Below are 15,181 nucleotides of genomic sequence, written 5' to 3' on the forward strand. Positions count from 1 at the left end.
GTTCGTTCTGTCCCCAGCCCTCACAGAGGGGCCCCGGATGGGAAGTGTGCGTGTTTCTTTTCTTAATAAAGTGTGAACTGAAACGTCAGCGTCCCGGAGTGACAGAAACACAGGAGCGGAGACCCGGCCCCGGGACGGAAGCTGATTTACTCTGGGTCCGCCCACCAAGCTGGGGCGCCGGGAGCGGGAGGGAGTGAGCTGAGGCAGGCCCAGGGACAGCCTACGCCTCCACAGCCCGGCCATTGATGATGCGGATGTGGCGGATGATGTCCTGGATGGCTTCCGACGTAGTGCCCTGGCCCCCGATGTCCGGGGTGTGCATCTGCGGGAGACGTGCGAACTTGAGCGCACACCTGAGCCCTGACCCCTACCCGGGGCCGCCCGTGGTCTCCCGTGGCTTGCAGGGGCGGGACCTGCCAGCGGGAGGGCGGTGGTACCAGCTAAGGCCAGGAGAGCCCTACCCTGGCCGGTACCGCCCTCCCCTTGGGGACAGCAGGAAGTGCCAGGTCATCACCTCGGCCCCTCAGGTAGCACACCAGCTCAACCCCCCACTGGGGGGGGGTGGGGGGGGTTGGGGGAAGGCGGGGAAAGAGGAGCCTCACGTTTTCGTTGTCCATGGACGCCAACACGGCCTTACGGATGGAGGCGGCATAGGAGTGGAGCCTAAGGAAGGAGGGAAGCTTTCGGTGCTTGGGGCCTGGGGGCTGGCCGGGGGGGCTGGCAGCTGGGGGTCACGGAGCTGCTTACTTGAGGTGGTCGAGCATCATGCAACTTGCCAGCAGCGTGGCGGTGGGGTTGGCGATGTTCTTATTGGCAATACTCTTGCCCGTGTTCCTCGTAGCCTCGAGAGGGCAAGACAGGAAAGGGGATGGTAAGAAAGCAGGGTCGGACACCCGGGAGGCTCAGTCGACTGAGTGTCCCAAGTTCGGCTCAGATCTCACGGTTCGTGAGTTCGAGCCTCGCATCGGGCTCTGCGCTGACAGCTCGGAGCCTGGAGCCCGCTTCTGTGTGTCCCTCTCTCTCTGCCCCTCCCCTGCTCATGAGCTGTGTGTGTGTGTCTGTCTGTCTCTCTCGCAAAAATAGACATTAAAAAAAATTTTTTTTAATGGTTTCACAGTGTTATGTGAATTTTACCTCATAAAAAAAAAAAAAAGACCTAAAAATAGAAGCTAAGAGACCAACAAAACGTGGTCTCTCTGTACAATACGATATTATTCAGCCACCGTAAGAAATGTTGTTGGGGCATAGAGCCATGCCACAGTGTGGATAGGCCTTAAAAATACTACGTTAATGGGGCGCCTGGTTGGTTCAGTCGGTTGAGCCTCGCACTCTTGATTTCAGCTCAGGTCATGATCCTAGAGTTGTGTGATTGAGCCCCACGTCGGGCTCCACGCTGAGCATAACTGCTTAGGATTCTCTCTCTCCCTCTGCCCCACTCCCCTGCTCACACGCTCTTTCTCTAAAATTAAGGAAAACAAAATACTGTGCTAAGGGAGAGAAGCCAATCATAGAAGGCCACACGGTATATGACTCCGTGTAGGAGATGGCCAGAAAAGGCAAAGCCAGAGGGACAAGAAAGCAGATGAGTGGTGGCCAGGGGCTGGGCGGGGGGTGCGAGTAACAACCAACAAGCACAGGGTTTCTTCTTTTTTTTAAAGATTATGTATTTACTTTGAGAGAGAAAGAGAGTACAGGTGGGGTAGGGGCAAAGAGAGAGGGAGAGAGAGAATCCCAAGCAGGCTCCACGCCGTTAGCACGGAGCCCAGTGCAGGGCTCGAACTCACAAACCGTGAGATCATGACCTGAGCAGAAATCAAGAGTCAGTTGCTCAACCGACTGAGCCCCCCAGGTACCCCCAATACTGGGGGGACGACAACATTCTGGGACAAGACAGTGGCGATGGCCACACCGTATCCTATACTTTCGGCGAACTGGATGAGATGTGAGCTCTCTAGCACAGAAAGGCCAGCGGCCCTGGCGACACTCACCGTCTCAAACACGGCGTACACGTGGCCGTAGTTGGCCCCAGCCACAAGGCCGGGGCCCCCGACCAGTCCTGCGCAGACATTGTTGACGATGTTCCCGTAGAGATTAGGCATCACCATGACATCAAACTGCTGGGGCCGGGACACCAGCTGCAGGGCAAGGGGGGGACAGGCAGAAAAGCTAGAGCGCACGGGAAGCCCACCGCACCGGAGGCAGGTTGCCGTGGAACCCGGCAGGCCACCTACCTGCATGGTGGTGTTGTCCACGATCATGTTCTCAAAGGTGATCTGGGGGTAGCGGGCTGCCACCTCCTTGCAGCACTGGAGGAAGAGCCCGTCGCCCAGTTTCCTAGGAGGGGGGCACAAGACGCCAGCTTGGCCACTGGAACAGTCAGCCGGAGGCACGGGGTGTACAGATGGCCAGAGAAGCTGGGTTCTGACCCCTGACCAGTCCCCCGCCTGTACGACGGGCACGATCCTGCCCTACCTGCCCAAAGTATGCGCTGTGGTGACGCCGCGGCTGGGAAAGGGGCAAGAGGGCACGCCCCCTCGGGGGGCAGCGGGGCCCGGGCCCCAAGTCCCTAACAGCAGGGCAGAGGAGAGTGTTCAATTCAGCCGTTTCACAACTGCTTGCAGAACGGGCAGGGACACGGCAGGGGTGGGACATACATGATGTTGGCCTTGTGCACGGCTGTCACTTTCTTGCGCCCGCTCTCCTGGGCCAGTTTGAAGGCATATTCGGCGATGCGCAGGGACTTGGCCTTGGTGATGATCTTCAGGCTCTCCACCACTCCAGCCACACTCTGGGACAGACGGGGAGAAGAGTCCCTCCAGCACAAGCTTCTCCTTGGGCCTGGCCAGGCTTGTCCCCAGCCCCCACGACCCAAGACAATAAGGGGACAGCCTGGGTCCCACCCACCTCGTGTTCTAGGCTGCTGTACTCGCCCTCTGTGTTTTCCCGGACAATGAGGATATCTATGTCCCTGTGCCGGGTCACCACTCCTGGCAGGCTCTTACAGTGGATGACATTGGCATAGAGGTCCAGGCTGGTACTGGGAACACAGAGAGAAGAGCAGCCGGCCAGTGCCACGACCGTCTGCTGCCACACTCCGCCCCTGCCGAGCCCCCACCCTGTGCACTGGGCTCTCACCGAAGGATGTTGTTTCGGGATTTGTGGGACGGTGGCAGGTTATGGTTTGTTTCAATATTACCTGCGGGACGGAAAAAAGACAGGCTGGAGAGGGGGCCCCTGGGCTCAGCGATGCCACCACATTCCCCATCCTGAGCAAGGGAACGCGTGCCCAAGGCAGCATCAAGCAGAGGAGGTGGCTTTACCGGCAGAGGTACCTCGCAGAGCGCCAGGGTGGTCTCTCACGTAAGCCCCGTGAGGGCAGAGAGTGCGTGCGGTTCACTGAGGGGTTCTGAGGGCCTAGAGAGGGACTGGCACGCAGCGGGCACTCGATAAATACTTAATGAATGAACAGATGAACGAACAAGGGTTGGCAGCTGGCTAGGAGACCTTGCCAGACCCCGGGCAGGAAATGGCAAGATCGGGGTCTGGCTGGAGAGAAAGTGACCACTCCTGCTCACTAACCGGCTGGCTAGCCAGCCTGGCGCCAGCAATGTGACCTTGGCTGGCGTCACCGTCAGGCCCTGCATCGAGGCGCCACATGAGCCCCAGTTCAGGGGCAGGTGGTGGCTGCCTGGAAAAGACTATAGTTTGGGCCGGGGCGGACCCGGGCAAAAAGAACGGGCGCAAGAGGAGGTCAGCAGCCTCTAAGAAAAGGCGGTCAGAGGGTGCCTCGAAGAGCAGGCTTTTCTCAGGGCCCACTGGGGCCACCGCCCCCTCCAAGTCACGCCCTGCCCACACCGCCTTTGCCCACAATGCCTCAGGCACCCTTCAGTTGCCACGCTGGCCCCTCTGCTTGACTGCCAGGGGCTGGGGCTCCACCCGGGTTCAGCTCTGCTCACACAGAGCAGGTGATGGACTATAGCTTACAGAACGAGTAATGCAAGCATTTTAAGAACATGTACCAAACCCAGGCAAACAGAGGAAGGGCTAGAATTCCTGTCTGTAACATCCACAGCTGTGCCAGCTACGGGCAAGGCGGCGGGAGAGGGTTAAAACCGCATCCCTGTGACATACGGTTCGTGAGAAAAAGACCCCGAGGGTCAAAGCTGACCCCGGCAGAGAGGGCTGCGCCCCAGGAGAGAAGGGGGTGGGGGAAGCCCTTTACTGAACAGGCTCCTGTCCAGCCTAGTTCCACAAGCTCTCAGAATCGCGGCACAGACCCCAAAAGTTTCTGTCCACTCTCCAAGCCCAAGGGTCCTCCCCAGCCAGAAAAACCCTAAAGTCCAAGTCGTGCGGCCCCAGGGACAAGTGTGTGTCGGCTTGGAAATGAGAGGGATCGTGCACGGTGCCCCGCCATGGCCTCCGCACTCACCCTTCAGGGCCACACGGTTCCGGCGGATGGCCATGATGGCATTGCGGATGTCCTCTTCGTCAGCGTTGGAGCTCACGTGCACCTCTTCAAAGTCCACCGGCACACATGCGTGCCTGGGGCAGAACTGGGTCAAGGTGGCGAGCCCCAGGCCTCCCCCACGCCTCTTCTAGGAAGCCCGCCTGGACTACTGGGTGCAGAGGCCTGGCCACCACCGCTGTCCACCCTGACCTGGCTCTGCCTGAGGGGAGACGGGGTCGACCTGCGCCAACTGACGGGGAGATACTTGAACTCTACAACACAGTTAGCAGCAGGACCGCTGCCACCTTCCTCGTGCCCGGGATCACAGGCACTGGGACAAAAGGCCTGGGCTTTCGGCCCTCCTGCCGCTGCCTCAAGGGGCGCTGGGGCAGAGCCCTGGCCAGTGGGCTTCTGGGCTGACGGTCCCTCTTGGCACAGTTCTCAAGCCCCGCCCCCCCGCCGGGGTATAAGCTCCCCTAGGGGTACGGGTCAAGGGGAGGTAGGCCCAAGGGCCGTGTACCTGAACACAGACTTGACATGCAACATGAGCTCTGGCCCGATGCCATCCCCTGGGATCATGGTCACCGTGTGCCGCCCACCATACTTAGCTGACGGAGGCTGGAGAGACGGGAAGGTGAGGGTGGGCCCGGTGGGCCAGCCAGTCATGAGGTTCCAGCTTGGGGTTACCTGACCCCGCCACCCCAGCCCAGACAAGTTAATCACGGTGGGGGGGGGGGTTACTTGGTCGGGAGAGTGGCGGCAGAAGCAGTCCCCACCCCCGCCTGGACTTGGCTCAATCCCAGAGCAACTAAAAGCCCCAAAACTTAACAGGCAGATGAGAGGAATACTCACAATTGTCTGTTGCTAGAGGAGGGACAGAAAGGAAGAAGACATGAATCAGCCAGGGTTGGAGGAACGAGGCTGTGCCCAGGGAACGGGGATACTGTGTAGTGCGCTTTGGGTGAGGAGGGGTGGGTGACCTCTGAGACTGTGCCTCAGAGAGAAGGACCCGGAGCGCCAGGGAACAAACAGGCAGGCACAGCACACATACGTGCATGCACGCACACACCTACGCACGCACAGACAGGTGCATATGTGCATAAACACTAGCGTTCTCGGGCGCACACACATACACACGCGCGTACACGCTCTGGCAGGTACTTACGGAGAAGCTCCTCCGGGGGGCCTCGTGGGCACCTAGAACCTGGCGAAGAGAACCAGATGCCAGTGGTTGTTGTCCGGCCCAGAAAGTCGATTCGGTAAAGGCCAGCTGAACTCTTGGCAGGGAAGAGGAACCGTCCCCACCATGCCCAGCCAGGTCCCACGCGTCATCCCTCCGCCTCACCCCTGCCCCATCATGTGGTGAACGGCACGTGGTACGCACCCAAATGGCCCGAGAGCCTCCATTTCCCAAGGACCAGCCAGTCAAATCATCATGGAGGGTCGTGGCGACCCTCTATGCTTCCGTCAGCTCCGCAATCAGCTCTTAATCAACTTAAGAAATGTTTCTCTCTTGTGTTGTCTGATTCTTTATTAGCCAATAATTAGTCCTGCCCGGTGATGTTTGTTGTCTATAACGTGGAAAAGTTGGCACACTGCACGTGGCAAACCCTGGGGCGGCCACAACAACCATTTTGTCATTTTTAAAATCTTTTTTCCTTATGGGGCGCCTGGGTGGCTCAGTCGGTTAAGCATCCGACTCTTGATTTTGGCTCAGGTCATGATCTCACGGTTCGTGGAATCGAGCCCCACGTCGGGCTCTGTGCTGACAGTGCGGAGCCTGCTTGGGGTTCTCCCTCTCTCTCCGTCTCAAAATAAACGAGCGAAACTTAAAAATTTATAAATAAATCTTGTTCCTTATTACAAAAACAACACACAGTCCTAACACGGAGATCAGAACAAAAAGATAGCACCCAGTCCCCTGTCCACCCAGAGACAGCCACTGTTGGCATCGTGGGAACGGCCCTCCGGAATCACAAGTCCAAAGCAAACGCGCCAGGGAAAATCTAACCATTTTTAGAAGAATAACAGACGCCAATCTCTCAGAGGGCTTTCACAAAGGACTGCAAAACTGCTCTGTGGCCTACGTGGAAGATGAATGTCCCCAACCCCCCGACTCAGAAACAGCCATGTTTGGCCACCCCAATGCCACGTCTGACAGCTTCAGAGTAAAAGCCATCCGAGTCAAAGGGGACAGCTGTTGAGCAGTGATCCATCTAGGGTCCCCGCACAGTCCTGGAGGTAGACACCTGTCTGCCACGTGCCACTGCGGAGGGCCTAGGCATCCTCACTCTGCTCCTCCTGCTCCCCACCTGGGAACACACCCGGTGTCTCTCAATCCAAAGAGGCAGGGGCAGAGCCAAGGTCCTTTTTGTCACTTGGAGATGCTCTGCCGATTTCCCACTGGGGCAGCATCAGAGTATTCCAGCCAACGGCAGGGTCACCGTGGCCATCTTGCAAAGAGCCATACCTTCCTGCTAGAAGTCTAGAAAGCTCAGACAGAGGCTGATCATCCCCTCTGGGTTTCCCACACTGGTATTCACAAGGCGGCCACTCGCACAGGCTCTGGCGGCATAGGTGTGCCACTCACTCAGCCAAGCCAGGGGCCAGGAGGGGGGTGACTACTAGGACAAAAGGCTTCGGGGTATCTGCTCATCCATGTGGCCCCTGGATCTGCAGCCACAGGCACACTCAGGGCTTTCCAATTTTCCTTTCTAGCACCTGTCAGTATCTGGACTCATCTTTTTTTTTTTTTTTTTTGAGAGAGAGAGAGAGAGAGAGAGAGAGAGAGACAGAGAGAGAGAGAGAAGGCACACAAGCAGGGGAGGAGCAGAGGGAGAGGAAGAGAATCCTAAGCAGGCTCCACACTCAGTGTGGAGCCCAACCCATGAATTCACGACTGCAGACGAAATCAAGAGTCTGATGCTTAACCACCCAGGCACCCCTGGATTCACCTTACTTGTAGGCTCTCGATATGACTTGTGGAAGGAGGCTTCCACCGCCTTTCTTCCAGGAAGCCTTCTCTGATGCCCTAAGGCTGCCAAGTTGTTGGTCCCCCTTGGCTGACACAACCAGTCTCAGGGCAAGGCACTGCCCAGCTACCAACCATTCACTGTCCCCCCCCTCCACCCCACCAACCACAATATCCTTAGGTTGTCCCTAGCAACTGCCTCGGTCCCTCCCCAACCCCGAAGTCCTTGAGGGTGGAAGCCATATTGGTCCAATTTCCTACTGTCATCCCAAGACCGAACAGAATGCCCGGTCCAGAGCTCAGACATAAGAAACATTTCCTGAATTAATGAACGCGCCAGAAAATGAAGGAAGAGATGGTGGGCTTGGGTGTCAGGGAGGCCTCGGTCTAAACCCACCATCTCTTGGTAGCAAACAGTTTAACCTTGCTGAGCTTCCTGTCTAAAACCCACGGAACAGAGGCACCCACTTCACGTGGCTGCTGGGAGGACGCAGCAAGCCATTTGGTCCCCAGCAGGGCAGGCCCACTCCTTCACTACACCAGCCCCTTAGGCCAGTTTTCATGGCTGATGTCCAGTGGTGGGGGCGGCATGCGGTGGACCCCTACAGCTCCCAGCAGTAAATCCTCCTGGGAGTCCGCTGGTGCTACGCAGGTAACTTGGCCACGGTGGTGAGCTGCCCCTTCACCTAGCTCTGTATCTGGGCCACCACCCCCACCGCCCACCTTGGATCACATCACCACCTGGGCTAAACCTCTCCCTCACCTGGTCCCGATGCTAGATGTTTCCTTCAGGCTTTAGCCAAAGCCCCAGAGAGCTCTCAAGATAGACTTACTCCCCTGACCTTGCTCAGGACAGATACAGGCACCTTCCCTCGAGGGCTTACACAGGTTCTACCTCACACCTACGCCACCCTGTGACGTTACCCATCAGAGACACCCAGTTGAAGGCAGGATGGGACATATGCGCAGGCCTGCCGCTCACTCGTTAAGCAGGGAGGTGGACCGTCAGCCATGCTGTGATGGCGCCACAGAAAGAAAGGGGTCCTGGGTGGTATGTGTTCCTGACAAAGGATTCCCATGCTCCACATCTTAGCGAGGCTCCTTTCCTTGGCATGTTTATGTTACATCAAGTGCCGATGGTGGCTGCATGTTTTCCCACAAGGTCCCAATCAGTCGGACCAAAGATCTACGGTTCATCTCTAAAGCTTCCCATACCCAGGACAACCAGTCTCAGGGCAAGGCACTGCCCAGCTACCAACCATTCACTGCCCTCCCCCCACCCTAACGTGGACACAAGCACACATAGAAGGGGAGGTCAGGGAGGGCACAAAAGTCTTCACCAAGACACCAAGGGAGCCCAGCTGCCAGAGCCGTCAGGGCCTCTGGCAAGTCCCTCATCAGCAAGTTAAGAGAAATGAGAATTTCATAAAGCATAAACTGTCAAAGGGTAGTCTTCCCGAGGGGTCAGAAGGCAGAGGCATAGCACATGCGTCCACAGGAGTGTCAGCAAAGTCACAGGATTCTGGAAGGTCAGGGTGGGCTAGATCCTTTGAGACGGGGGAAATTGGAACCCAGAGACAGGAGGGTGGCCACACTGTAGGTTAGTTGGGGGGAGCCAGGCCGGGAGGTCATACCTCTTGTCCCCTAAAATCAGTCTTGGCTCGCTGATGCTTCGGATGGCTTCTGACCCACCCAGGGACTAAGTTATCCTCATTTAAGTGTGTAAAAAGAGAGGAATGAGACTTGAGTGAATAACCAAGGTCCTAAACGGAGAACTGCGGAAACAAAGCCCCCACGGCCACCCCACCTCACCAGCGTCAGAAAATCTAACTCCCTCCCATTCCGGACGCCTGGGGGATGAAAAAGCATCTGGAACTATAAAAATGTCGGGGGGGGGTGATGCACTTGGCAAAATTCGGTTCTCCAACTCCACTGGGACAAGTGACAAAAAGGTCCGCAACAGAAAAACCCGAGGAGGTACTGGGGCTAGGAACAGGATTCCTGAGGCCGCAAGAGGAAGGCGGGCCGGGACACGTGACCGCTTCGGCAGGGCTCCCACAATATACTAGGGAGTTGACACTCTGCCGGCCGCTGCCCGCTCTCCCCGCCCCTCCGGGGCTCCCCCCGCCCAAGACCGAGACCCCTGGGAAAGCCCAACAAAGGGCCCACTTGATCCAATCCCCTCACTGACAGCGGAGGCAGCCAATCAACTCCGGCGCGTAGCCCTCACCCCGCCCCTCACGGGGCCCACAGCCAATCGGGCTCCAAGACGCTCCGCAAGCCAGCCGCCCTCGGCCCGGCCCAGCGAGCGCTGAAGCTGTCCCCGCGGACCGCTGCCCCTTCTCACCTCCCAAGGACGGCAGAGGAGGGCCGGTCTGAGCACCGCTTTCGCAGCGCCACCGATGACTGCCGCCACCTTCAGCGCCATGACGGAAAGTGAGAACCGCCGCACGTCCAGACACGTAGACACCGCTCTCGCGAGAGCTTGGCAGGGCGCGAAGTGCCGGGAGCCGGCATGGACCCAGTAGTGCGCACGCGCGCTGACGCGCCGGTTCTCACGCCCCCTTCCGGCGCAGAGAGCGCCGCCGCCTCCGCCGCCGCTGCCGCTGCCGCCGCCGCCGCTGCCGCCGCCCGTCGCCGTCGCCATCTTGATGGGGCGGCCACCGAGGCCTCTGGTCTGGGGAGGGGACACGTCAGTGCCGCCTGTGGCGTCACTGGCCCGCCGGCGCCTGATTGGCTGCCCCCGCTGCTTACGCGTCGCGCTTCCTCGTCTGCCCCTCGTGTCCAGGGGAGTCTCTTCCTTTTTCCCTCGGCAGAGAAGAGGCGATGGCGGCGCTGGCATCTCTCGGCGCCCTGGCGCTACTCCTGCTGTCCAGCCTCTCCTGCTGCTCAGGTAGCGGCCTGGCCGGAGCCCCTTTCTGGCGAGCCTCTCTCCCACGACTGGTGGTGCGTGGGGGGAGGAGGGGTGCGGGCGAAGCGGGGTTCTGGGCCTTCTTCCTCCGAGAGGCAGGTGGCCCCGGGGCGCGGCGACCGAGGCCACCACACGCTCCTGCACCACACACGTTTACCCAGCAGCCAGGCTGCTGGAAGAAACAGCCAAAACTTCCCAACCCCCCCCCCCCCACCGTCCGCCCCTCCGAGGAAGAGCACCAGAGTCTGTCTCGTTCCCAGCTCCAGCAGGGAAAATGACATACGTCCCTGCTCCCACCGGAGTTCCCAGTCCTGGAGGGGGTGGGGGTGGGGGTGGTCGGACAAGAGCAAAACTCGGCAGCGCAGGGCTATCCGAGTGAAAGACTAGGCTAGTGGGAGAGGAGCCACCTGACCCGGTGCAGTGGGGCCAGGCCTCCCCAGGAAGGGAGCTGTAAGTGAAGAGAGGAAGCGGGGATGGGGCCCGGCAGAAGGACCATGAACGTGGGCAAGTTAGATTGGAAAAGAGGGAAGGAAGGGGAAAAGGGTGGGGGAGGGCTTGAGTGCCGGGCCAGACCCTTGACTTTTTCTCTGAGGCCCTGGTGTATTCTTACAGGGCTTTTCAGCAGAGTTGAGCCACGGTCAGATCTACATGTACATTCTTGAGAGATTCTTAACACCTGGTGGCGGGGTTGAACTCAGGAACTGGAGTCCAGAAGCGTGTTGAGGAGGAGGTCCTTGCAGGAGCCAGCGCTAAGTCTGGGGGGCCTGAGTCAGGGGTACTTCGTACACATTCACTTTACCTATGCGCCACACCACGCCGCCACTTGGGCCAGTGCCTTTGGTGCCTGGAGGGTTTCATCAGCCTAACTGGCTTCCCTACTTGCGCCCTTCTCACCTGCCCCTCAGGAATTACCCATGGTGTAGCCAGTGGTGTCTGGAAGGGACAAACCTGAGTGTAGAACCCTGTGGTGCTCCACAAGGTCCTTAGGAAAAAAGCCAAGCTTAGCGGGGCACAGATGTGGCCCCTGAGAACCAGCCCCCACTAACATTCCCAGGCATCTTCCTCCTGTTGCCCAGCTGCAAAGCTTCTCTGTCTGCCTCATGCGTGGCTGTGCCAGGACACATTCAGAGAGCAGCTGGCTGAGAACTTTCCCACTGGTAGCATCTGCTTGGCACCCTGTGATTTAGGCAGTGTCCTTCCTTCCCTGCAGCCTCGAGCAGCGTGATGATGGCTGAGGCAGCCTCTTTTCTCTCAGGGCAGCCCTGTTAAAGGGTACAAGCTGTGCCCGTTTTCTTCCCTCGGAGACACTGGGGCCAGTCTTGGCCTTCTGCCAGCCGTGGGTGGGGGCAGAGACCCTTGCATCTCAAGCCCTCACGGGTTGCAAGCTGCACCATGCTTGGTGTCTGTGGAGGGTGCCTTCAATAAACCGGCCGGGGCTGTGCACGGCTCTGAATCGAGGTCCGGCTGCAACCCCAAGCCCTCGCATGGCTTCCGTGTCCATAGGTCCAGCCACAGGCCCCAGTTGTGCAGTGAGTCTGTCCTGCTGCTGCCGCCTCCACCCCCTCTCACGTGCGTGCTCGCTCACCTGCTCTTCTTTTGCCCTTACGTTGAGGTTCCGCCTGTACGAAGCCTTCGCAGCCCTGGCCTTCCTTCAAGGCCATCCCACCCTACCCCTTCCACCGCCACTGCACTTCTGACTGAGCGTTCGGATCTGTCTCTCACATCCCACCTGACAGGTTCCAAAGGGCCCCGTGTGTCAGCCGACAAGGTCTGGGAAGTGGGTCTGGGCGGTCCCTTCTGCCCCCCAGCCCAGCACCCACCAGTTGGGCCTTACGTAAGCACGTCTGCCTCCTCCCCACAGCAGAGGCCTGCGTGGAGCCCCAGATCACCCCTTCCTACTACACCACCTCGGATGCCGTCATTTCCACCGAGACCGTGTTCATCGTGGAGATCTCCCTGACGTGCAAGAACAGGGTCCAGGTGAGGCAGGGTCCAGGGGGGATTCAGCCAGAGCCAGAGGTCCACAGGGAGCCTGGGACCTTGGGCGTCAGGTCCTCACGGGCAGTTGATGGGATCAGACCCAGGGACCCATGTAGACAGAGGGAGATTGAGGATTTTGACTTAACGGGTAGAGGAGGAGGGTAGGGCACAACCAGGCCAGACTGTGTGAAGCAGGTGTTAAGAGAACATTTTCCTAGTCTGCCTCGGTGTGGAAACGTAGGTAGATGTCTTGCTGTGCCTTGTAAGGGTACTGGGAAATGAGAAACAGCAGAGGTTTGGCCCCTGAGCGCCCATAGCCCTTTCCTGGTTGCTGTTTGCCTAGGTGGTCTTTTCTGAGTGCAACACTCCTTGGGTGGCTCGGGGGCACCCCCTGACCCCAACACCCTCTCCCAGGCTCAGAGGAATGAGTACACTTCCGTTACCCCACCCGTGTTCACGGTTAACAGGCTTGCCGTGGGTTAGGGAGGTTGGGCCATAGCGGGGATGAGCCCCCCTCATAGGTAGACGTGCAGAGGCAGTAACAGCATCAACGGGGGTCGGCTTCCTGGCATCGCTCCGGTTGCGGCAGGCCTAACTCCACGGCTCTTACGTGGTGCCCCCTGCCAGACACAGTGTGGTCCCCACGTGTGCCCAGCCTCCCTGCCCACAGGCCACGAGTGCTGCTGTGAACAGCACAGTGGGGTTTCTGCTGACGGGGGTGGGGGGGTGGGGGGGTGGGGGGGAGTGGGGGGGGAGGAGAAGGTGACTCTCTCTTTGTCCCGTCCCAGAATATGGCTCTTTATGCTGATGTCAGTGGAAAACAATTTCCCGTGACCCGGGGCCAGGACGTGGGACGTTATCAGGTAAGGGATGCTGATGCCGCGGTTGTCATTTGGGGGGAGGCCACCTGCCCACCGGCATGACTTTGAAGCCCTAGGGATGGCCCAGTGGAGCAGGATTGCGGTTGTTTGACTCAGGCCGCGGGTGGTGGTACTGTGTCAGTGCTGCCGGGGGGCCTGGATGTGTCCACTGTGCCCACCTCGGTCAAACCTACCCAACCCAGGTGTCCTGGAGCCTAGACCACAAGAGTGCCCATGCAGGCACCTATGAGGTCAGATTCTTTGACGAGGAGTCCTACAGTCTGCTGAGGAAGGTGAGTATCAGCGACCCGGAGCCCCGCCCAGGCCTACAGGAGGGAGGGTGCACCTCACTTCCACGGCCACCTTCGCCCTGTAGTGCCTCTTACCCGAGCTCCGGGCCACTAGGGGCCTTGCCTTCACAGAGAAGGCTGACCCAGGGTCGGGGTGGGGGGGTGGCACGCCTTCCTGACCACCTGCCACGCCTGTGCTCGCACCTTCCGTGTTTCTCTCTTGCCCGGCTCTTCTGTCTTCCGTGGCTTGGGCCAATGTTCCCGCTCGTCCAACCTCTCCCCACCCTGCCTGGCGGCACCCCTGACCCCAGCATCTCTTGCAGGCTCAGAGAAATAATGAGGACATTTCTATCATCCCACCCCTGTTCACAGTCAGTGTGGACCATCGGGTAAGCGTGCTGAAGAGGCCGGCCGGTCTCAGGGGAAGCAGGGAGCATGCCGCAAGCCTTGCCCTTTTTGAGGGGTGGGGACGGGCCGGGAGAGGGTCGGTGTGCCTTTGCGCCCTAGAGGGCAGGTGGCCGGGGCTGGCTGGTTCCTCGCCCTTCTCTCCCCTGAGGTGGCTTTGGTCTCCTTTCTTGCAGGGCACCTGGAATGGACCCTGGGTCTCTACCGAGGTACTGGCTGCAGCCATCGGCCTGGTGATCTACTACCTGGCCTTCAGTGCCAAGAGTCACATCCAGGCTTGAAGGTGGCACCGAGGGGCCCTCCTTGCTACTTTCAATAAACAGTTGCTGGCTGTCACCGGTATTCGGGACGTGGGCTCCCGACTTGCGTTGTCGTGCCTTCTGCACATGCGCAGAGCTGGGCCACCGGTCCCCTTAGCCACCTGGATGGCGCAGGCACTGGCTGGGGCCTCACTCTGCTGCCACAGGCTGTCCTTCCTTGGCCCCAGTTAGGCCTTCCCTGCCCGGTGCCCACGGTGTCTGCCTTCTGCCTCTCCCAGCTACCCGCATAGGTTTGGGCAGGCCGTGGGGTTGCGCTTCTACCAGCACCTGTTGTCTTCTGGCAGAGGGGACGGCCTCGTTCTCTCCTGCCCTCACCTGGCCGCTGCACGGCAGGGTCTCTGTGGCCCGCCTGGGAGAGGGCCCGGTGACCTGCCAGCAGAAGGGCAGCTGCCCAGAGAAAGTCAGGGGCCGTGGCCAGCTTCCCTGGAACGTGGCAGTCAGCAGCACGCGTAGGTACAGCGCCACCTGCGCGGAGCCCCGGGCTCGAGCCGCGCTCCTGAGCGCGTACCTCCCGCGCTGTTGCCGTGGGGTGTCGTGGGCCCCCCTACTCGCTGGTGCGGCTAAGACCGCTGCACCTGGTGGCGGGCGGTGGGGTGGTCCCTCCAGGTCCCGCACCCCACCTCCGTGTTGCCTCCCCCTGTGCTCTCACTTCATGGTGTCCGGCGGGACGCATAGAAGGCACAGGAAAGTGGAAGGAAAGGTGACGTGAGTCCTCACGTCTCTGAGGAGCCAATCTCGCCTCTTCCAGTTCGTCCTGCATCTCGTCTCAGTGCCCCGTCTCCCCTGAGCACCTAGTGCTCTGTGGCACTGGGAGGGCCCGGGTGTGTGGAGGGTGGCTTGTGACCTGGGACTGCCTGGGGACCTCCTTCGGGCTAGGGGACACCAGCCTCTCCCCGCTCCTTGACTCTCAGTCCTCGAAGTGGGTGGGGACAAAGTGACAGGAATGGAGGCTGTGGGGAAGGGCTGCCTCCTTCCCAGAAACAGGGGTGGTGCAGCA

The 15,181-nt window shown here is 59.6% G+C and overlaps 2 protein-coding genes across 3 annotated transcripts; one reads left to right on the plus strand and one right to left on the minus strand.

The window, feature by feature from the left end:
- Positions 1–128: 128 nt before the first annotated feature.
- On the minus strand, positions 129–9,846 carry IDH3G (isocitrate dehydrogenase (NAD(+)) 3 non-catalytic subunit gamma). Its single transcript, XM_042974340.1, has 13 exons — positions 9,766–9,846; positions 5,613–5,651; positions 5,300–5,311; positions 4,968–5,065; positions 4,430–4,542; positions 3,136–3,196; positions 2,905–3,037; positions 2,655–2,788; positions 2,232–2,334; positions 1,989–2,135; positions 748–842; positions 603–663; positions 129–322 (listed from the first exon to the last, which is right to left on the minus strand). The coding sequence occupies exons 1-13, from the start codon at positions 9,844–9,846 to the stop codon at positions 221–223; spliced, it is 1,179 nt and encodes a 392-aa protein (XP_042830274.1). The 3' UTR covers positions 129–220.
- Positions 9,847–10,128: 282 nt separating this feature from the next.
- On the plus strand, positions 10,129–14,200 carry SSR4 (signal sequence receptor subunit 4). Of its 2 annotated transcripts, none has more exons than XM_042974343.1 (6): positions 10,129–10,311; positions 12,194–12,309; positions 13,098–13,172; positions 13,373–13,462; positions 13,783–13,848; positions 14,041–14,200. In XM_042974343.1, the coding sequence occupies exons 1-6, from the start codon at positions 10,245–10,247 to the stop codon at positions 14,143–14,145; spliced, it is 519 nt and encodes a 172-aa protein (XP_042830277.1). In that variant the 5' UTR covers positions 10,129–10,244; the 3' UTR covers positions 14,146–14,200. The 2 variants fall into 2 exon arrangements, with proteins under 2 accessions (XP_042830277.1, XP_042830275.1); XM_042974341.1 differs by having other exon boundaries at positions 10,131–10,311; positions 12,191–12,309.
- Positions 14,201–15,181: the final 981 nt, after the last annotated feature.

This window comes from Panthera tigris, chromosome X (genome assembly GCF_018350195.1).
Source record: "Panthera tigris isolate Pti1 chromosome X, P.tigris_Pti1_mat1.1, whole genome shotgun sequence".
Lineage (NCBI taxonomy): Eukaryota > Metazoa > Chordata > Mammalia > Carnivora > Felidae > Panthera > Panthera tigris.